The sequence below is a fragment of the Heptranchias perlo genome, chromosome 10 (assembly GCF_035084215.1).
Source record: "Heptranchias perlo isolate sHepPer1 chromosome 10, sHepPer1.hap1, whole genome shotgun sequence".
In the NCBI taxonomy this organism is placed as follows: domain Eukaryota; kingdom Metazoa; phylum Chordata; class Chondrichthyes; order Hexanchiformes; family Hexanchidae; genus Heptranchias; species Heptranchias perlo.
In genome coordinates this window covers 58,230,742-58,253,870 of record NC_090334.1, presented here as the reverse complement: position 1 = coordinate 58,253,870, position 23,129 = coordinate 58,230,742, and the positions used below count along the sequence as shown (strand labels likewise).

Sequence of the window (23,129 nt, the reverse complement as noted above, 5' to 3'; positions counted from 1 at the left end):
TGTTCTCTGACTATAAATGCGGTAACCTTCCATGGAATCCCACACTCGCTCACCTGACGAAGGGGAAAGCCTCCGAAAGCTTGTGATTTTCAAATAAAACAGTTGGACTATAACCTGGTGTTGTAAGATTCCTTACATTTGTCAACCCCAGTCTATCACCTTAACTACAATGTCTGCATCGTCCCCCTCTTTTGTGAAGACAGAGGCAAAGTATTCATTAAGACCCATACACACCTACTGCCTCCACACATAGGTTACCTTTTTGGTCTCTAATAGGCTCTACATAGTTATCCTCTTGCTCTTTATGTATTTATAAAACATCTTTGGGTTTTCCTATCCTGGCCAACATTCTTTCTAACACCACCAAAAACAGATTATCTGGTTGTTAATCTAATGTGCTGTTTGTGAGATCTTGCTATGTTTGCGTACATAAGTGACTCACTTCAAAAGTAATTAATTGGCTGTTAAGCACTTTAGAACGTGCTGAGTATGTTCAAGGTGCAATATAAATGCAAATTCCTTTTCTTTCGCTTTTTAATACTGAAACCTGCATAAACTCAAAAGTTGGCAAATATAGTAAAATGATGTTTAGGAACAGGACTTAAATTTTAAAAGTTTTGCTTAAGCTGTATTTTAAGAATTAACTATATGTATTTCCTATTTACAGGTGAAAAACCTACGCTCTGGTGTTTCACGAGTAGCAGTGCTCTGCTTAGGAGACATGTTCACAGTTTTCAAGAAGAATATGGATCAGGAACTGGACAATAGTGTTAAAATCCTTTTGCACAAAGCAAGTGAATCTAATGCCTTCATACGAGAGGATGTGGACAAAACACTGAATACAATGGTCATCAACGTTACCCCAGCACGAGCACTTTCATCCTTAATAAATGGCGGAGTGAAGTAAACATAACACTTATTTTAATATGTGTATTTTAAACTGGAAAATATTACCATTTCTATGTTTTATGCGTTTCCTTTGATTCTTGTTAAGGATTCTAGTTGATATGTTTTGCATCGAGGTCAAAAGGGTTGACTGTGAAAATTAAATCTTGTTTTACATTTTTATGTATTTTATTCTGTGCAACAATCTAACTTCATCGGTTGACAAAAAATGGAACTGAAATCACTGATGCCTTTCCCCAGTACTATAAGTCTTCCCATTTTTGCAGTATATAGGAAAGTGTCCTGACATGACCATCTTCAACTCTTTGCTCCCATTCTCTATATCTGATCCACTAGAATTCCCCCATGAGCGTAAGTGAAGCCTTTTTTCAGTCAGTACTAGAACAGTTATTCAACCTGAGTGTGAGATCGTAACATTTTTTGAATTGTTGTAAATTTTTAGGTGACTTTATGTGAAGTCCCTTTTTTAAAATATGTGCCTATCCGCCTATCATGCTCATTATCTGTGAATCTTTAAAATTCATTCTTGGGATGTGGGCATCGCTAACAAGGCCAGCATTTCTTTACTGAGAAAATTTGATACAACAGGCTTGCTAGGCCACTTCAGAGGGCAGTTAAGAATCAACCACGTTGATGTGAGACACAAGTCGCATATAGGCCAGACCGGGTAAGGATGGCACTTTCCTTCTCTAAAGGACATTAGTGAACAAGTTGGGTTTTTATGACAATCCGACTACTTCATGGTGACCTTTACTCATGCAAAATTTATTCACTAAATTCAAATTCTCAAACTGCCATGGTTGGATTTGAACTCATGTTCTCTGGATTATTGTGCAGGCCTCTGGAATAGTAGTTGGGTAACGTGATCACTACGCTAACGTGCCATGGATAGTCATTCAATTATCACAAATGCTGAAGTTTTGGAAGGAAAAAAAATCAAGGGTAGCTAGTTTCCCACATGCAGGAGCTGAAAGTTGGACTGTAAATCTTGCTGTTCTTGTATTTGTTTCTTCTGTGATGGGGGGGAGGGGTTGAGGAGGAAAATGAGATGTCAGGTTCTACATGTCAGCCACAGTCTACCTTCTTGAAGCCTGTGTCACACAAGATTCCAAGTCCAGGGCAGGCCTTCGTCCAAACATCTATCTTGCACTTCAGAGTTAAAATCTGCGACTGCATAAGCTGATAAATCTAAAATATGGCTGCTTGTCAAATGTATCTCTTTGGGAGTCAGTATTATAGAAAGTAGATTTGCACCTGCAGTTTTCCCACACAACAAATTTCTGATTGAGTGGAGAAGGTGCCAAATGGGGAGGGTAGCCACTTCCCAACCAGGCAAATAAAAAAAACATGGCTGTTGTGGGCTTCTGTGAGCAGGCTGTCTGCTTCTTACTTGCTTTACTTGTGTTTATTTTACCTTGGTTCCTATTGATGCATACTTTTGCTCTGACAAAGTTTTTCTAATAAATAAAGCCTTTATTTTGTATTGTTAAGTCCAGTTGATGGCCTCTAGTTGACAGAACTGGAGATGGCCATATGAGGAAATCATATGGTAGTTGGAAACATTTGTTGCCCTCATCACTTTTCCCTACCCTCCTCTCCTGGAGGTTGTGTTTCCTTGATGATTGGTTGATATTCTAGTTTAATAAGGTTTACCAAAGGGTAACTTAATTAGCATACCTACACAGAAATCTAAGTAATTTTCCTTTTTAACACATCTTTAATTGTATCTTCATTGCTTTTGTTCAGCCATCTTAATGCTGTGGTAAGAAAATGTACAGCACAGCATCTTGCCAATGTAGTGGAGCGAATGGGAGCAGGACGGCTTTTATCTGGAATTAAAGATATAACTGATCGAATTATACTTGCAGTGGCAAAATTTGCACAGGATGGATCACAAGAAACTAGGCAAGTAATGTCTTTTAATGAGTTTTATAGAACAACCTAGTGATTCAACTTATAAATCAAGGGTAAATTTCCAATTTCGGTGGTGTCAGCAGTAGCATTAATTTTTGCACAAAATCTACAACACAGAAACAGGCCATTTGGCCCAACTGGTCTATGCCTTTGTTTATACTCCACACAAGCCTCCTGCCACTCCAATTACTTTCCACCCTGCATCCATATCCCTCTATTCCCTTCTCCCTCATGTATGCATCAAGCATCCCCTTAAATGTGCCAATGCTATCTGCTTCAACCATTCCAGATGGCAGCAAGTTTCACTATCTCACCACTCGAAAGAAATTCCTTCTAAATTCTTTATTTGATCTATTAATAGCTATCTTAAAGTTATGGCCCCCTTGTTCTTGGACTCGCCCACAAGTGGAAACGGTTTCTCTTTATCCACCCTATTGAACTCCTTCATAATTTTGATGTGGAGATGCCGGTGATGGACTGGGGTTGACAATTGTAAACAATTTTACAACACCAAGTTATAGTCCAACGATTTTATTTGAAATCTACAAGCTTTCGGAGGCTTCCTCCTTCCTCAGGTAAATGTCAGGAACTCCTCGAAGCCTACACATTTATAAATCACAGAACAATACATGGTGATTACAGACAGCCTTTGCAACTGCCCGTTGCCGAGGCAATCACCGTGTTCAGACAGAGAGGTGTTACCTACAGAACCCCCGAATATACATTCAACAAAAAAAACAAACAGGAAAAAAAAGAGAGAAGCAGAAACATCCGGAAAGCAGAGAAAGCCAGCAAATGACCCGTTATATTAAAAACAGATAGCTTTTGTTCGCTGGTGGGCTTACGTGTAGCGTGACATGAACCCAAGATCCCGGTTGAGGCCGTCCTCATGGGTGCGGAACTTGGCTATCAATTTCTGCTGGACGATTTTGCGTTGTCGTGTGTCTCGAAGGCCGCCTTGGAGTACGCTTACCCGAAGGTCGGTGGCTGAATGTCCCTGACTGCTGAAGTGTTCCCCGACTGGGAGGGAACCCTCCTGTCTGGCGATTGTTGCGCGGTGTCCGTTTCTGCCTCTTTTTTTTCCTGTTTTTTTTTTGTTGAATGTATATTCGGGGGTTCTGTAGGTAACACCTCTCTGTCTGAACACGGTGATTGCCTCGGCAACGGGCAGTTGCAAAGGCTGTCTGTAATCACCATGTATTGTTCTGTGATTTATAAATGTGTAGGCTTCGAGGAGTTCCTGACATTTACCTGAGGAAGGAGGAAGCCTCCGAAAGCTTGTAGATTTCAAATAAAATCGTTGGACTATAACTTGGTGTTGTAAAATTGTTTACAATCCTTCATAATTTTGACCTCTATCAGGTCTCCTCTTAGAATCATAGAAAGTTACGGCACTGAAGGAGGCCATTCGACCCATCGTGTCCATGCCAGCCAAAAAAGAGCTATCCAGCTTAATCCCACTTTCCAACACTTGGTCGGTAGCCCTGTAGGTTACGGCACTTTAAGTGCTCATCCGAGTACTTTTTAAACGAGTTAAGGGCTTCTGCCTCTACCACCTTTTCAGGCAGTGAGTTCCAAACTTCCACCACCCTGTGGGTGAAAAAATGTTTCCTCAGCTCCCCTCTAATCCTTCTACCAATTACTTTAAATCTATGCCCCCTGGTCACTGACTCCTCTGCTAAGGGAAATAGGTCCTCTCTGTCCACTCTATCTAGTCCTGTCATAATTTTATATACCTCAATTAAATCTCCCCTCAGCCTCCTTTGTTCCAAATTAAAAAACCCCAGCCTGTCCAATCTTTTCTCATGGCTAAAATTCTCCAGCCCTGGCAACATCCTCGTAAATCTCCTCTGTATCCTGTCTAGTGCAATCACATCTTTCCTGCAATGTGGTGACCAGAACTGGACGCAGTACTCAAGCTGTGGCCTAACCAATGTTTTATACAGTTCTAGCATAACCTCCCTGCTCTTATATTCTATGCGTCAGCTAATAAAGGAAAGTATCTCGCATGCCTTTTTAACCACCTTATCTACCTGTCCTGCTACCTTCAGGGATCTGTGGACATGCACTCCAAGGTCCCCTTGTTCCTCTGAGTATCCTCCCATTTATTATGTATTCCCTTGCCTTGTTTGCCCTCCCCAAATGCATTACCTCACACTTCTCTGGATTGAATTCCATTTACTACTTTTCTACCCACCTGACCAGTCCATTGATATCTTCCTGCAGTCTACAGCTTTCCTCCTTACTATCAGCCACACGGCCAATTTTTGTATCATCTGCAACCTTCTTGATCAAGCCCCCCCGGTCTTCTCTTAGTCTTCTCTCTTCCAGAGAAAAGAACTCCCACTTGCTCAATTGTTCCTGATAGTTGCATCATCTCAATTCTGGTAACATCCTTGTAAATCTTTTCTGCACTTTTTCCAGTGCGTCAATATCCTTTTTGAAGCATGGAAACCAGAACTGCGCACAGTACTCAAAGTGTAGTCGAATCAAGGCTGGAACAGGGCTTGAACCCTTAACCTTTTGACTGGTGAAAATAATAACTGAGCCAAGCTGACCCGAAGTGGATGAGCATAGAAAAAATGCAATGTAAATTAGCTTGGCTGTTAACAAACGTGAATGTTTTCACATAGATGGGAAATAAATTATAACTTTTTTTAATCTTCTTATTGCGTTCAGATGTAAGGATTATTCAAGACCAATAGTAGATGTTCTCTTATTGAGATATTTAGCCTGGCACTCTAGGAAGAAGATTTCTCAATCTCATAAAACTCTATTTAGAAAGATTAATACATTTAGCTGCTTGCCTGCTAATCAAAAATTTTTATTGCATATAAAAATGGATTTTCAGTTTTTCATTAGGTTGATGCCTGAGTATCAGTAGGATGCACTCCTATTTGGGTTTCAGTTTAGTCAAGATATCTAACGCACTGGAATTCTGATTGTAATTTATTATCCCTGGATTACATACCCTTTACTTTGGTAATTAAAGTATTGAAACATAATACTCAACCTTTGTAGGTGATGCAGTGACTTCTTGCCATATTGCAGATACTATGGACGCAAGATGCTGTTCATTATGATGTCTCACCATGATTTTGACAAAGTGCTTGAAAAGCATTTGCCACCCAGGGACCTGCCTTATATTCGGGATACTGTTAATAATCTTCGCCAAAAGGTGCAATACAGTTGGTATTTAAGGCCCCAGTCAATAATTTAGTCATTCTTAATGCATATATTTTGAAAATATTTTTGGCACTATATTGAGCTATAGCGTGACATTTTTTAAAGTAATTTGTTTTGATTGTTGTTTGCTTTTTTGGCACATTGACATATTTTTCCTTATGATATTAGACTCAATTATGTTTTAATTTCTGTAAGGGCCTTGGAGAAATGCCATTAGATACCCCATCAGCAAAGGGCAGACGACATCTTGGTAGTGGAGGAAGTATCCGAGCTTCATCTAGTTCCAGGGAAGTACAGAGTTTAACAGGAAGGTATTATTAAATTTACTTTACAGTTGATCAATAATTGGCTCTTTGAGAAAAGAACATCATAATGTGGTAGCTAAATTTCTAGTTTTTCAATGTACCTGGAAGAGTTATGATTTTATGATTTGAATGCAGTATGTAGAATATATCATGCAAATACAGCTATTGTAATAGGGAGGAAAAAATATGATATTTGAATCTAGTGTCTGGCTGACTCCCACACATTATCTGCAAGTTATACGATGCTATCACGTATCACAATGCTAATTTTTTTGGTTTAAAATTATTTTTCCTTTAAGTTGGCCCATATATCTTCAGTTGACCTGTGTTGATGAGAGGTCAAATGCTAGGAGGGGTGAAACTCTGCCCAGGCAGGACATCTCCACTGGTTTGGGTTTTCTCTGCTCTTTCTTTCACTTCTCATTTCTTCCACCCCCCCAAAAATGTCCTACTGATTTGCCTTTGGTAGGCCCTTCACTTAATTCTAAAACATATATGTTTGTAATTTAAGAGTATTGTAGCATCTTAGTGGACAATTTTCCATTGTTGCAGAATCTAGTGATTGTGTAAAAAAAAAGTAGTACTTTATTCTGCTGTATTGCTATGATACAGATCAGAACATAAATTGTAACTGGTTCACCATGGAAAAACGGTAGTAACAGTGCATCTCGGGAAGAAATCAAAAAAATTGCACAGCTACTTTCCAAAAAATACCAATTTTGAGAAATGAATCAGAATTTTTTTTGTGTGGGCTAATTTTTAATTTTCACTTCCCAGCTCTGTTGCAGCTCCTGATGGAGTTCCTATTACTTAATTCATATTGGTCTTCACTCAAGCCACCTGAAGGGTGTTCCCTCAGTGCAGTTAGGTGCACTATAGGGTCTTCAATTAATGATGTTTATAGTTGGCTACAGAAAGGACTCCTAAGGAAAATCAAATGAAGTCTTTAGCGTCAAACCCACATAAAAATATACAATCAAAAAAGGGCAAATGTAACTTTTTCTAATGCAGATAATTTTTGAAAACCGTATCTAATTTATTTTCAATAAAATTTCTATGTGAACACTCCTTGGGTAACATTTTGAACTCGCAGAAGCTTTTTACACAAAACTTTCTTCAACTATGAAATTGTGTGATTATGGATTTTAATTCATAACAGGGATATTGCAGAAGGAACCGTGAATTTACGCGATTATACATGGAAACCAACTCCACGGAACTTGATAGAAAATGCAGAATATCTCCAGGAAATTACAGGCCTATTAGGTGCAAAGGACTTTCGTGATCGTAGCCGAGGGATCGAGCAGTTATTAACAGATTGTCAAAACAACCAGGAACTTGTTGTAGTTAACATCATTAAGGTAACCTAGGAGCAACTATTTAAACCATCGTTTTAATAAATGAATCATTGAAACTTATTAATGGTTTCTGAATCATCAATCAAAAATTTTTAAAGCCTTTAGAGTTTCTGTGGTGGGTAAAGGGTGCTTTTATTTCAGACATCCAGCATCTGTAGTATTTTGCTTCTGTTCTGTGTTCTCAGCTTTAAATAATCTTGAGGTAATATCTGTGTATTGTATGATTCTTGAGTATCGGAAACCTTGTACTGGGATGGAATTTAGCATTTAATTACAGATCATAGGAATGTAAGAATATGGAGTTCTTTTAATTCACTTTTTTGTTTCTTTTCCAAAAATAAATTGTTTTTATAAGGAGGGCACATTTAATGTCAAAACATCATTAAATAGCTTGTGCCATATACTACATTCCAATTACATAATCCAGTCTCCGTAAGTGAATCTGTATTTGTGGATTCAGCAAGAGGCCCCTGATTTTGGTGTTTTTGTCCTTCCCAGCTAAACAATAAAAATTACATGCATAATAACTGGGTGGCACTGCGGAGTAAAACACTGTCCTTTTACTTCTGTGGCCTGGGTTTGATAGCTGGCATGAAAATCTTTGTGCTACTGCAAGCGTTTTTATATGATGAGTCTGGTCAATGTGAATTCAATTTTTAGTAGACATCACAAAACTGTCCATAATTTGGCATAAATAAGTATGCTCAGTAAAAAAAAATGAAGTAGTGGCATAATGTAGAGGCAGCAATATACTGTATCAAATCAATGCTATACCTAACTTGTAGAATGCTTAATGTGAAAAGGAAAAGATCCATTCCCTAGTAATGATATACCTTACTAAAATATGACTTTATATGGTAATTTTTAAATAGTTTTTTTAAAGATATGTATATAACTTTCCCCTCCAGATCTTTGATGCCTTCAAACCGCGATTACATGACTTCAACAGCAAGGTGAATCAGATGGCATTAGAAACCATGCAGAAAATAATTCCATTACTGAAGGATAACCTGGCTCAAGTTTTGAACATACTTGTCCCTGCCATTGTAGACAACAATCTGAATTCCAAGAACCTCGGAATTTATAATGCTGCCATCAGTGTTATTCACACCCTCATTCAACATATAGGTATGTAGAAATGGCACAAATAATTCTGTTTCAAGATATTCTGTCCTGTAATCAAGAAAAAGTTTGTTTATATTATTATCTGTCTCTAAGTATATGTGTACATGTTTATGTATGGGAATATACTTGGTCTTAATAAAACAACAGGAAGACATTTGTTTAGAATAAAACACTTTGTAGAAAGCTATGTATTTGTATACCTAACTGACTAAAAGTTGGTATCTTTATATGTCAAGTACATTTTAAGTTCACATTTTTTTTATATACTGAACTGAAAATGGGAGCAAAGAGGTAAGTTGGACAGTGTGTGTGTACCATCAGCCACCTTTAATTTCATCATCAGACTTTGTGGCCTGTACGGAGTTAAGTGATCTCAGCTTGAGTGACAGGGACACTACATTAACTTTAGCACCCTGCATTAGGGAGGGAAAAATCAGCCTCTACTATTGAGAGATTCCTTCCTGAAGTGCACATGATTGGATGTCTGGTGGGGACAGGATCAGGCACCACTATAGTGCCTTCCATGGTAAAATAGTCTGCCAATGCTTGCTGTCGAGGCTTGTACGTGAAGAGTGGCCACTTGTGAGGTAGCAGGGCACACCTGGCAACTGTGGAATTGTAACCCAAGAAGTAGTCAACATCTTCAGGAGTAACAAAGGGGATAAAATTAATTGGAAAAAGGAGGCATTCTGCTGCATGGGAGATTTTCTTAGAGTCCATTTCAGAATCTTTTAACGGAATCTTTTGAAGAACGTGGCATGGACATGCTTCTGCCCACAGAGTCCCTCTCACCATGACTTAGAAAAGTTGAAGCGAGAACAACAGAATAGGGAAAACCAGCAGCACTTGTAGTACTCCAAGCTGGCTTTTGACACCCTGGAACAAGGCAGGGGGACGGCACAAATCAGGTTAAAGTGGCCGCGCAGTACTTACCACCCTATTTGCATGGTAGCCGCCATCTTGATGGGTTAGGCCCAAGTGCCCACCTGTACCTGGTCCCAGTATTATTTAAATTTTTAAATCAGGTTTCCATCGTGCAGATAGGACCCCATTGCAGTTTTTAGGCTATTCAGGACGACTGCCACTGAGGACACGGCCCACACAGGAAACTGGGTGTTGCAGGAAGTTGAGAATGTATTTGAAGCACTATTTAAAGGGGCACTCACAGGTAGGCAGCTGGAGGATAGGATCTCTTCTAATCGGAATTATTCATTTTTCCAGAGTTCTATAATTGTGTGGGAGAAGTTGTTAATGACTTCTTCTGGACTTGAGGAGCCTCTTCGAAGGTAGAAGGTCTCATTAAAATGGAGCGGTTTTGCATATCCTTATAGGGTTGGTGGAGGAAGAGAAGGAGCAGCAATATGGGGAGCCACAACCTCCTGATGAGGCTGCAGGACCAGGGGGGAGGGGACTATACCCAATCCAGCGTCACATACCTCAACTTCTCAGGAACAGTGTCTGTGCATGCTGCAGTTCAGCTGTGGCTATAACTGTACTGTGTCACCTACTGCAGGGTGACCTGGAGCCCAACTTACAAGGAGGGCATGCTTTGTCAGTGGCCATTCAAATTAACAGTCCTGAACTTCTTTTCCTTCCAGGTTGTAGCAGGTGACATGGCACATATTGGCCAATCTGCTGTTCATTCCTGCATTTGGCAAGTGACATCATCTTAATTTGGAAGGCATGTACCGACATATCTTTCCCATTGACAGCAGGAGCCAACATCAGCAGGCTGTTGGCTTCTGTGGTATTACTGGCTTTACCCAAGTGCAAGGGATTATTGATTGAACATGTGGCGATTAGGGCACCTTCCCATGAGCTTGGCCACTTTCCTCAATTGGAAAGGATTTCACTGGGAGAATATCCACTTTATCAGTAATCAACATGAGGGTTATGGAGAAGTGTGCGCGGTTCCCGTGGAGGTGCTATGATGCAGCCATATTGCGGGAGTTGAATATGCCACCGGTTTTCTGACTGGAGCGGCCAGTACTTTGGTGGCTGCTGGGAGACAAAGGCTATTCTCGGAACACCTAGCTGATGACCCCGCTATGTCATCCTTGCGCTCCAGCAGAACATTGCTGCAATCAGAGCCACAGCAGTACTTACAAACTGTGCTAGGGCAAGTGATTGGAAACCTGAAACAACGCTTCCAATACTTCGATCTTTTGGAAGGAGCCCTCCAATACAGGCTGCACCAAGTTTCCCCGCCTGATGCAGCATGATGTTGCCATCCAGCATGGCTAAAGTTTGGACAGTGAGCACCAGGATGCCAACCAAGACTGAGGAAGAGGATGCGGAAGAGGCAGGGGTCGACTTTCAGCAGCACCAACTGGCAGCTTGAGACAATTTCTTTCAGCGATTCATGTGAAGTTGTCTTTTTTTTTTCCCCCTCCCTCAACCCTTTCCAATAGCAGCGTACTCCAACATCCTTCTCTCTCCTTCCACCCCCTGCAGATGAAATGACAAGCGTGCACCATCAGTCACACACATGTCATCTGAAAACTAAGGCTCTGATGATAATGTGGAACCACTACGCGTGCTCACACAATATATATTCTCTACTGGCTTCAACAATTACCATAAAACAACGTAGTCACCCAGGTTTACCTAATTATGTTTTTTCTATTCTCGTGCTCCTACGAGGTGCTGTCCCTGTGTTTTCAGCATGGCTACTGTTGCTCAAATGGGGGAACCAGAGATGCGTGTGGTGAGTGCAGCCCCAAGAGGGACCAGCTACAGACTGATGCAGGTGCTGGAGCAGAATGGGCCAGCTGATTTGATGGCACCTTTGCAAGCATTGAATGAAAACGTGACAAGGGTGCAGCTATACTGCCCTCCTGAGAGAGGGCAACATGTGCAGCTCCAGTTCTGCCAGTTGCACACTCATGAGGCAACGAATTTGCTGTCCCACTGATCTGAGAACAGACTGCAGGAGGTCTGTAAGACTATCATTCTATCCCCCAGTCTCTCCATGCTGCTGGACAGTTTTTTCTGGCAGCAGGAGGCAGTGGAGCCCAGAGCCTGAATGGCTGCAGTTTGACCTTTCAAAGCTGCCATTGCTGGTGACAAAGGCTCTTGCATTGCAAGTACCGCTGCAGCTTACACAGAGGAGACCACACTCCATTGTAGACTGTAGAGAAGTCATGCATTGTGCCAGAATGCTGCACGTGCTGGAGAAGGACTTCTCCACACTCTCAGCCATGACTTGGCAACTCCTTGGCAAGTTGTCCAATGCATTCACTCTTTGTTGGTGCACTGCCACAATCTTTCTCTTAAAGGCAGGGGAGCTGATAGCCACATCTCCACCCTCTTTAGCAGTGCTTGGATCTGGTCTTGTCCTCGGTTGTCCTTTTCACCATTGCAAGCTGCTGCTCACTTGGGATGTGCACCTCACCCTGTGAAGACTCCTCTAACTCACTATCTATCCCACTCGGGGTGCTGATCTCTATGCTGGTACAAGCCTCTTCTTGTGGAGGCAGAGGGTATGGCTGAGGTACTAAATGAATACTTTGCATCGGTCTTCGCTAAAGAGGATGCTGTCAATGTAGCAGTAAAGGAGTAGGTAGTAGCGATATTGGACAGGATAAAAATAGATAAAGAGGATATACTTAATAGGTTGGCAGTACTCAAAGTAGATAAGTCACCCGGTCCAGATGGGATGCATCCTAGGTTACTGAGGGAAGTAGGGGTAGAAATTGCGGAGGCTCTGGTCACAATATTCCAATCCTCCTTAGATATGTGGGCAGTGCCAGAGGACTGGAGGATTGCAAATGTTACACCTCTGTTCAAAAAAAGGGAGAGGGATAAACCCGGCAATTACAGGCCAGTCAGCCTAACATTGGTGGGGAAACTTTGAGACAATAATCCGGGACAAATTAATTGGCACTTGGAAAAGTATGGGCTAATAAATAAAAGTCAGCACGGATTTGTTAAACGAAAATCATTTGACTAACTTGATTGAGTTCTTTGATGAAGTAACGGAGAGGGTTGATGTGTATATGGACTTTCAAAAGGCATTTGATAAAGTACCACATAATAGACTTGTAAGCAAAATTAAAGCCCATGGGATTAAAGGGACAGCGGCAGCATGGATACAAAATTGGCTACGGGACAGAGAGCAATGGTGAACATTTGTTTTTCAGACTGGAGGGGGAAGTATACAGTGATGTTCTCCAGGGGTTGGTATTAGAACTATTGCTCTTTTTGATATATATTAATGACCTGGACTTGCGTATACTGGATATAATTTCAAAGTTTGTAGATGACACGAAACTCGGAAATGTAGTAACCAATGTGGAGGACAGTAACAGACTTTAGAATGATGTAGACAGACTGGTGAAATAGGCAGACATATGGCAGATGAAATTTAACATAGAAGTGTGAAGCGATACATTTTGGTAGGAAGAATGTCAAGACCTTGGAGAGAGTGCAGAAGAGATTTACGAGAATGGTATTAGGAATGAGGGACTTCAATTATGTGGAGAGACTGGAGAAGCTGGGGTTGTTCTCAGAGCAGCGAAAGTTAAGAGGAGATTTGATAGAGGTGTTCAAAATCATGACCGGTTTTGGTAGAGTAAATCAGGAGAAACTTTTCCAGTGGCAGAAGGGTCGGTAACCAGAGGACACAGATTTAAGGTGATTGGCAAAATAACCAGAGGTGACATGAGGAAACATTTTTTTACGTAGAGTTGTTATGATCTGAAATGCACTGCCTGAAAAGGTAGTGGAAACAAATTCAATAATAACTTTCAAAAGGGAACTAGATAAATAATTAAAGGGAAAAAAGTCACTGGGCTACGGAGAAAGAGCAGGGGAGTGGGACCAATTGGATAGCTCTTTCAAAGATCCAGCACAGGCACGATGGGCCGAATGGCCTCCTGTGCTGTAACATACTACGATGGTGCAGACTGGCTGTAGTATTTGCCTTCGTACTGTAACCGCACTGGAGGGAAAGAGGATATTCCTGCCTGGCTGCACTTGCTCAAGTACAACTTCCACTCCAGCATCTGAAGATCCTACTGTTCCATTCCTCTTGCCCTTGTTTGTGCCATATCCAGTCTTTAGTTTGTCCTCGAACTTTGCAGCCAGAAAGGATGTCCTTGCTTTAAGAGGTTGCATCATGCTTTAAGAGATGCAACCTCTCTTCATATATACACTAGGCCCACTTGAAATCCTTCTCACCCTGTCATTGGCGAATTGTCCGTTACTGCCCACAAACTCGAACTTCACGTGTCATATGCTAATGAGGCACAACCATCAAAATGGTTTGGATCTCTTGCACTTTATCAGCCAGACAGCCTAATCGCACCGCCCATCGCGTGTCAATTTGGTGCCCCAAGTGAAAAACTACTCCTAATACTTTCACAATGGGCATGTAAATGTTTTTAATCAGTTTTACCTTTTGGCAGATAACATGTGAACTGCTAACTTCTAGCATTTGGATCGACTCTTTGTTCCTCTGACTCCAAATTCTTGTGCATTCCCCCTCCTTTCACCCTGCTATTGGCGTCCATGCTCTCTGGAATTCCCTCTCTAAACCCCTCTGCCTCTCAACCTCCTTTAAGACCCACTTCTGACCAAGTTTTTGGTCACCCCTCCTATTCTTCTCTTTGTCTTGGTGTCCATTTTTCCTCACTCATCTATGAAGCGCCTTGGGATGTTTTTCTACGTTAAAGGCCATTTATAATGCAAGTTGTTATTTAGTAACACCTGACCTGCATCTCTGATGGCCGGGTCATGAGAACACTCCTTTGTGACCATTATGTGCCAACGAGCTTCACATGCAGCCAAAGTTTCAAAGGCAGAAAAGAATGTTTGATGCACTTGACATGTAATGGCTCCTTTCCAGATGACCATCTTGGCGAGGTTGATCATGAACTCTAAACAGTCCAAGATGTTCCAAGTTCCACATAAAAAAGATATATCAAAAGATATTTTATAATAGCAGATCTTCCATGGCATTGCTAATAGTAAGTTATACAAATGCAAGTTGTTGTTTTATAAGAACAAAGCTGTTATGCCAAGTAAATTTACTAGGGCCACTGACTTATCAACATTGGGGAGAGCCTTGGGATCAGGGAGCACTGGTAAGAGGACCCAGAGTCAGGCAGTACTGGGGTAGGGTCTCACAGGTTTTTTGAGGGGAGTTCCCAGGATCCAACAGCATTAGGGGGCCAGGAAAACTGGTGCAGGTCCTGAGATTCCTGGAATCTGGGAACATTGAGGAGAGAGGTCTAGGGATTTTTTTTTTAAAATTCATTATCGGGATATGGGCATCGCTGGCAAGGCCGGCATTGATTGCCTATCCCTAGTTGCCCAGGTATGATACAACAGAGTGGCTTACCAGGCCACTTCAAAGAGCAGTTAAGAGTAAACACATTGGTGGGACTGGAGTCTCAGTTAAGGACGAGAGGTCCTTCCCTTAGGGACATTAGTGAACCAGTTGGGTTTTTATGACAGTCCAACAGCTTCATGGTTACTTCTACTGATACTTGCTTTTTATTTCCAAATTTTTCAAACTAAATTCAAATTCTCAAATTGTCATGGTGGAATTTGAATTTGTGTTCTCTGGATTACTAGTCCAGTACCATAACCACTACACTGTTTCTTTTCTAACCATCAACAAAGCAGCCATTGTCATTGGTCTTACTAATCGCAAGTGCTGCCTCTCACAAGTGATTGTCTGAGCAGTTCATACAGAAAACAGCATTTCTTAATAAATGTCATCACTTGCTTGAAACAAGGCTTTGAGAATTAAATCACCGTTTCTTTTATAGTCTTTTGGAAAAAACAAAAGAAACTGTCATCTGCACTGGGTACGCCATTCTAGCCTTCAACTCCTGATATACAGATTGCATGTTGGATAATTTGGCAAACTGCATGTGCTTGGAATATACATGTTATTGAAAGCTCTAATTGTTGTAAAGTAAAAAATATCCAATGAAACCTCGGGCTTTTGAGACGGACTGAGATCTTGAAATAAAAACTTTAAAGAAGGTATTGAAAGACACAAGTAACATTTCATTGGGTGAGCTTTATCATATTATTTTGAAATATGTAGTTTTTTTTCATTTTTCTTAATCTTATTTTGGTCATTAGAAATTTCAGTTACTCAAAAATGGTAAATTAAATTTTTATCAAAGCATTTTGAGTGATTTGATTGCCACAGTTTGTTAATAAATCAGTGAAATGCTTAAATCTTTAGATACGGCTTTCCCAATATAAATGTTTACTTAGTGGTTTTCAATGTTAAATGTTGACATAAAAAGCGTAATTCAAAATCGTGACAACAGGCAGTAAGGTTTGTAGGCAGTAAGTATGTACACCATTTGCAGGATTTTTGGTATATAAATAAGTAAGATGGGGCCTTGCTTCTTTTACCCATGTTTAAAAATTAGAGAAGTAGGTACTTGGTGCAGTAAATTAGACACTAGCCTTTCATCTCTGGGACCTGGGTACAAATGCAGCTCAGACTGATGGATTGAAGTTTCTTCTGTTTGGCTGTAAAGGTCTTATGTGAAATGAGTCAGGCCCACAGTACAAAACCAGCAGTCTCACTTGGAAACCACAGGGTGGCTAGTGTTGCAAATATAAAATAATGCATTGGCGATGGGGGAGGCACTGAGGCTCATATTTGGGGTCTAACTTAGTAGTGCTTGATGCTGACACTGATTATCTGAAATGGAATGTATTCCATTCCTCAATATGGTTAGCATAAAAATTCATGAAGTATTTTTTACTACAATTACTTAGAAAAATGTCTTCAGCTCTTTTTTTTTAAATGGATTGAATATACAAAGCAAATGTGCTGGTTTAGTTTTTTTTTTACTCATCATCTAAATATATCTTGAGGATCTTATCATTTAATCCAGGCTGACACTCCAGTGCCGTACTGAAGTGATACATTGTCAGAAACGCTGTCTTTTGGAGGAGACTGAAACTGAGGCCCCATCTCCCTCTTTAGGACAAAACATCCTATAGCACTATTTAAAGAGCAGTGAGTTCTCCCAATGTCCCGGCCAACATTTTTCCTCAACAAACATCAGTAAAAAGCAGATTAATCTGGCCATTTATTAATTTCCTCTTTGTGGAACCTTGCTATATGTGAATTGGCTGTCATGTTTACCTATATAACAACAATGACTATATTTCAAAGTAAATGAATTGGCTGTGAAGCACTTTGGGATGTTCTGAAGCTGTGAAAGGCACTATATAAATGCAAGTCCTTTCTTTAAATATTTTTTTAAATTTGTATTCAGATAATTTACTGCTACTTCAACATTTCTGCAACAAGGCTCAGTTTTTGAATGGAAAAGCAAAACAAGACATGACTGAGAGACTTGCAGGTGAGGCACATTTCTCCGTTTCAATTACGATTATGTAGACGGGGAGCACCGCTTTAGGGAAGAAATACAGAACTAGTATTGAGCGTTTGGTACTGTGATAAACAGCATAGGTGCCATCCCCAGTTCTCCAAAAGCCTGTAGAGACATGAGCTAGATATGTCATGGCAATCTATGAGCTGATTTCCATTATAAATCAATGTGAATATATTCTTTGAGATGTATTTCTAACGGGGCTTATACAAGACATTGAAAGCATTTCCTATCTAGAAGGAATTTATTTAATTCTTTGAGTGCCACAAACCAGTTTACTTATCCAGGGACTATTCGGTTGCAATAGCTGCTGGTGAGTATTATGGACAGCAGCTGTTCCAGAAGATTTTCACACAAAGGTTAACCTGGTCACATTGATATAATCACATCAGTCTTCAGAATGGGGCTTTTGATTGGCTGGAAAACTGGCCGAAAAAGCTGATCTTCAGGCAGTGAAAACACTTTTTTAAATTTAAAACTCCTTCCTGGAGGAGGATAGTGTTGTCAACTATGTAAAAGCAGTATCTTTAAATACAATCATGTATGGAAATGACAGTGCTTTACCATTTTTTTCCATTTGTGCAAAAGCATTTCCCATGAGGGAGAAAGCAAGTAATACAGATTAATCAACCTAATGTTGGTAGTGGGTAACCTTCTAGAGGCCATAATACTGGATAAAATTGATAGTCATCTATAAAGAGATGGGTTCATTAAGGACAGTCAGCACGGATTTGTAAAAGGCTAGTTTGTTGAGGAAATAATGGGTTGTATTAATTTTTTTTTAAAGTGGATGTTATGTATATGGATCTTCAAAATGTATTGATATGGTGCCAAATAGAAGAGTTGATGATTAAAATAAAAGCAATGATATTAAAGGGAGTGTGGCAACATGGATAGGAAGTTTGTTAAAGGACAGAAAACAGATTAGTGGTTAATAGTTGTTTTTCAGACTGAAGGATGTGAACGGTGTTGTCATCTCAGCCAATCTCGTATCCATGCTGCTAATGCCTCTTTAATCCCATGAGCTTCACATAGAATTAGAAAGGAGGGAAGTATACAGTGGTGATCCCCTAATACCAGGGATTGGTATAAGGATCACGGCTCTTTTTGATATATATTAATGAATTGAACTTGGGTATAGGGGGTACAATTTCAAAGTTTGCTGATGATACAAAACTTGGAAATGTAGTAAACAGTGAGGAGGATTGTAGCAAACTTCATGAGGATGTAGACAGACTGATGAAATGGGCAGGCACATGGCAGATGAAATTTAATGCAGACAAGTGTAAAGTGATGCATTTTGGAAGAAGAATGAGGAGAGGCAATATAAACTAAATGGTACAATTTAGGAACAGAGGATCTGGGGGTTCGCAATACACAAATCTTTGAAGGTGGAAGGACAGGTTGATGCTGGTAAAAAAGCATATGGGATCCTGGGCTTTACAAATAGAGGCATAGAGTACAAAAGCACGGAAGTTATGTTAAAACTTTATAAATCACTAGTTAGGCCTCAGCTGGAGTATTGTGACCAATTCTGAACACCATATTTTAGGAAGGATGTCAAGGCCTTGGAGTGGGTGCAGAAGAAATTAACCAGAATGATATGAGGGTTGAGGGATTTCATATATGGAGAGACTAGAGAAGCTGGGATTGTTTTTAGAGCAGAGAAGGTTAAGGGGAGATTTAATAGAGGTGTTCAAACTTATGAGGGGTTTTGATTAGTAACTAAGAAACAACCATTTTCACTGGCAGGAGGGTCAGTAACCAGAGGACACAGATTTAAGATAATTGACAAAAGAACCAGAAGGGAGATGAGAATTATTTTACACAGCAAGTTGTTATGATCTGGAATGCACTGCCTGAAAGGGTGGTAGAAGCAGATTCAATAGTAACATTTAAAAGCAAATTGTATACTCAAAGGAAAAATTTGCAGGGTTATAGGGAAAGTGTGTCTAAAAGCTGGCTCTTTCAAAGAATGTCCTCCTTCTGTGCTGTAAGATTCTATGAAGCTGTTACCAATAAAGCTAATCAAATACTAGGATTTGATAAAAGTAGAAACATTATAAATCATCTTTGATTGACACATTTCTTAAGGTCAGAAATGATCCAGCTCTTTATACTGCTAATAATGCAAGTTTATTAACTTAGTCTGGGAGTGCAGAAATACAGAATACTAGTACAAAATCAGTTCTTTTCCTCCCCCTCAAAATGGTGTCTGTATAGCATAGACATCCAGCTATTATGCTGTTATCTGGTTAGAATGGGATTGAAAGTGTAGAGATTATCAAATAGTCTGATGTGCAAGGGTTCCTTTGCTGCTGGAACAGTGGTAATGTCACCTGCAGAAACTACCAGAATTGAATTATAAAGGTTGTAAAATTAGATTGATAACAGCTTCGCTTTTTATTATGTTATTGGGATGTCGACAACACTGGCAAGCCAGTATTAATTGACCAACCCTTAGTTGCCATGAGGGCATTAAGAGTCAACCACATAAAGTGGGACTGGAGTCCTACATCACTGCAGGAGTTCTTCAGGGCAGTGTCCTCAGCCCAACCATCTTCAGCTGCTTCATCAATGACATTCCCCCCATCATAAGGTGAGAAGTGGGGATGTTGGCTGGTGATTGCACAGTGTTCAGTTTCATTCGTGACCCCTCATAAAATGAAGCAGTCTGTGCCCGCATGCAGTAAGACCTGGACAACATTCATGCTTGGGCCGATAAGTGGCAAGTAACATTTGCGCCAGGCAATGACCATCTCCAACAAGAGAGAGTCTAACCACCTCCCCTTGACATTCAACGTCATTGCCATCGCCAAATCCCCCACCATCAATATTCTAGGGGTCACCAGAGACCAGAAACTTAACTGGACCAACCACATAAATTCTGTGGCTACAAGAGCAGGTCAGAGGCTGGGTATTCTGCGGCAAGTGACTCACCTCCAGATTCCCCAAAGCCTTTCCACCATCTACAAGGCATAAGTCAGGAGTGTGATGGAATACTCTCCAGTTGCCTGGATGAGTGCAGCTCCAACAATACTCAAGAAGCTCAACACCATCCAGGACAAAGCAGCCTGCTTGATTGGCACCCCATCCACCACCCTAAACATTCACTCCCTCCACCAGCGGCACACCATGGCTGCAATGTGTACCATCTACAGGATGCACTGCAGCAACTCGCCAAGGCTTCTTTGACAGCACCTCCCAAACCCGCGACCTCTACCACCTAGAAGGACAAGCACACGCATGGGAACAACACCACCTGCATGTTCCCCTCCAAGTCACACACCATCCTAACTTGGAAATATATCGCCGTTCCTTCATCGTCACTGAGTCAAAATCCTGGAACTCCCTACCTAACAGCACTGTGAGAGTACCTTCACCACACGGACTGCAGCGGTTCAAGAAGGCGGCTCACCACCACCTTCTCAAGGGCAATTAGGGATGGATAATAAATGCTGGCCTTGCCAGCAACTCCCACATCCCATGAATGAATTAAAAAAAAGTCACATGTAGGCCAGACTAGGCAGGGGTGGTAGGTTCCTTTCCCTGAAGGACATTAGTGAACTAGTTGGGTTTTTACAACAACCCTGAAGCTTCCATGGTTATTTTCTGGTGCTGGCCCACAAATTATCAGATTTATTGAATTCAGTTTCACAAATTTACGATGATGGGATTTGACTTCACAATCTCTGTTGTTAGCCATAACCATTAGCCTACCATACTTTCACTGGTTAGCAATCACGTTGAATGTCTCACTGGATGCAACAGTGGGTTGGTACATTGGCCTTTCATCTTCAAACAAAGCAGTAAGATTTACCACTTGTTTTTCTATTTCAGATCTGGTACCAGACCTATACACACGGAAGCCTCAGATTGTTGAGCAAAAGGTTTTGCCGGTTTTGTGGCATCTTCTGGGGAACATGACGAACAGTGGTTCACTTCCTGGTAGTGGAGGAAACATTCGTATAGCTGCAGCTAAACTGGCTAAGGCTCTGTTTAAGCCAATGGGTCAAAACTTAATTGATCAAGCCCCACCCCGGCCACCACATATTGCAAAGACCTTACAAGATCTGCTCGATTCAACACCCTAAAACCAGAAAGAACAGCTTCAGTGATGTCACACAGTGAAAATAAGAGGGATAACAACACAGACATGTTCTCATAATGCCTGCACTTTTCGCACATCAGACTGAATTTATTTTTAAATACTGGAACAAATCTCTGCTGTTTGCATACTATATATGCTCCAAGTTGATATTGGATTCTAAATTCTGTAATCGTTGCTATTTACAGTCTGGTTTATCCAGTAACCTTCAGCAACATTTACACTAAAATCACTGCAGCTAATTTTGCACTTCTGTACAGTAGAATCTAATAGACATGTAACACTATATCACTGTATGGAAATTGATGTCATTTATTGTAAATGTGTAGTGCACATCAAATTATATATGTTTCTATATTTGCAATCAAGTGTATAGTGTTACCTAATATACCCACCAATCTCTATTTAATGCTACATTTCCATATCACTGGAGGGAGGGAGAGGGAAGAATCTAATTGGTGGAGTGTCTTGGTAGGCAGAGTTGAATCAATGGTTGTTTTATATTAGCCCTCTGTGGTGGAAAATGAAAAGCGTTTATCGCTCCAATTGTGTATTGTACAGTATTAGTTTGCTCCCGCTGGTTGTAAATTATTTTATTAGCTTGAGAGCTAAACATAAAATCCTATCCCCCTTACATTGTGTTTAAAATAGGTATCCTAACATGGCATGACCAAGATCCCTACAAGAAAAATATTTTTGTTACAGATTCTAATGTATACACAGTTGTCTTAAAGCATTCTTGATAAATGTATATTCCATATTTTTGTGAACATACTAAAACAAAATCGTGCTTTTAACTACAAATTTGTGAAACTAATTACACTAAAGTCCATTTGTGTAATTGTGTAAACTGGTGGCAATAGCACCAGCTGTTCTCATCTTTCACATCACTTCACAGGCAAAGGTATATGATTTTAGACAAAATGTTTAAAGGAAGTAAATGATTTTATTTCTTTAAAAGCTGTATCTCCCTTGTGTTTTTGAGAATGTTATAGTCTGGTCATTTTGAGTAGATTAATCCAACTCACAGTTGAAATGTGTGCCCTGTTCTGCTATTGGTCCATGATTACTCTACCTTAGCAGAGTTCAAGACTCTCTTGCTGACCCTGTCTATGGTGGTTGTCACAATAAAACTACTCAACACATTTAGGATTTTTTCCGTGGTGAGGCTAATTACAATTAAAGTCACACTTCTGATCAAGGGGAAATAGTCACACAATGTCTAAACTGAAGGTGCAGTGTTTAAATTGTACAGCTTCAGTAGTGTTCCTCCACAATTCATAAAGGTCAGCCACAAATATAGTTACAATGCACTGCATTAAAACATAGCCATTTATAGTCAAAGACTTTAAACTAATGTTGGTAAATCTATGACCAGATCTGGTGCCACAGGAGGTACAAGTTCCAAAAAATGGAATTAAAATAAATCCAAAAGTCACAAGTATAAATCTTGATTGCACCCACTTTATCAAACAGCAACCTGGGAATTTTCATGGCAGCCGAAAGATGTTCATTTGAAATTTGTGTGTTAATTGGTTTGTTCTTGTATGAAACAAAGCCTATAGTGGGGAGACACTGAGCAAATGGCAATAAATACAAACAAGAAAATTATGAACTACAAGCCAGTAGTTGGAAAAAATCATTGGAAGAAATTGAGCAACTGATGTTGGCATGCAATAATGTGGCAAAGCTAAGTTTTGTTACTTTATGGCACTCAAGCTTTATGGTTCACTGTCGCTACTTTAAACTCAGAATCATGCAGCACAGGAGGTGGCTATTCGGACCATCATGCCTGTGCCGGCTCTTTGAAAAAGCTATTCAATTAGTCCTAATCCCCTGCTCTTTGCCCATA

General features: G+C 40.3%; 1 protein-coding gene across 1 annotated transcript in view; it reads left to right on the top strand.

Moving 5' to 3' along the window:
- Positions 1–22,422, top strand: part of LOC137326599 (TOG array regulator of axonemal microtubules protein 1) — an 87,773-nt gene extending 65,351 nt beyond the window's left edge. The window contains exons 15-22 of the mRNA XM_067991863.1: positions 668–903; positions 2,653–2,811; positions 5,872–5,998; positions 6,202–6,317; positions 7,471–7,672; positions 8,578–8,797; positions 17,053–17,139; positions 21,010–22,422. Of these exons, the coding sequence (XP_067847964.1) occupies positions 668–903; positions 2,653–2,811; positions 5,872–5,998; positions 6,202–6,317; positions 7,471–7,672; positions 8,578–8,797; positions 17,053–17,139; positions 21,010–21,263 (1,401 nt within the window). The 3' untranslated portion in view covers positions 21,264–22,422. The remainder of the gene's footprint in view (positions 1–667; positions 904–2,652; positions 2,812–5,871; positions 5,999–6,201; positions 6,318–7,470; positions 7,673–8,577; positions 8,798–17,052; positions 17,140–21,009) is intronic.
- The last annotated feature ends 707 nt before the right edge of the window (positions 22,423–23,129 follow it).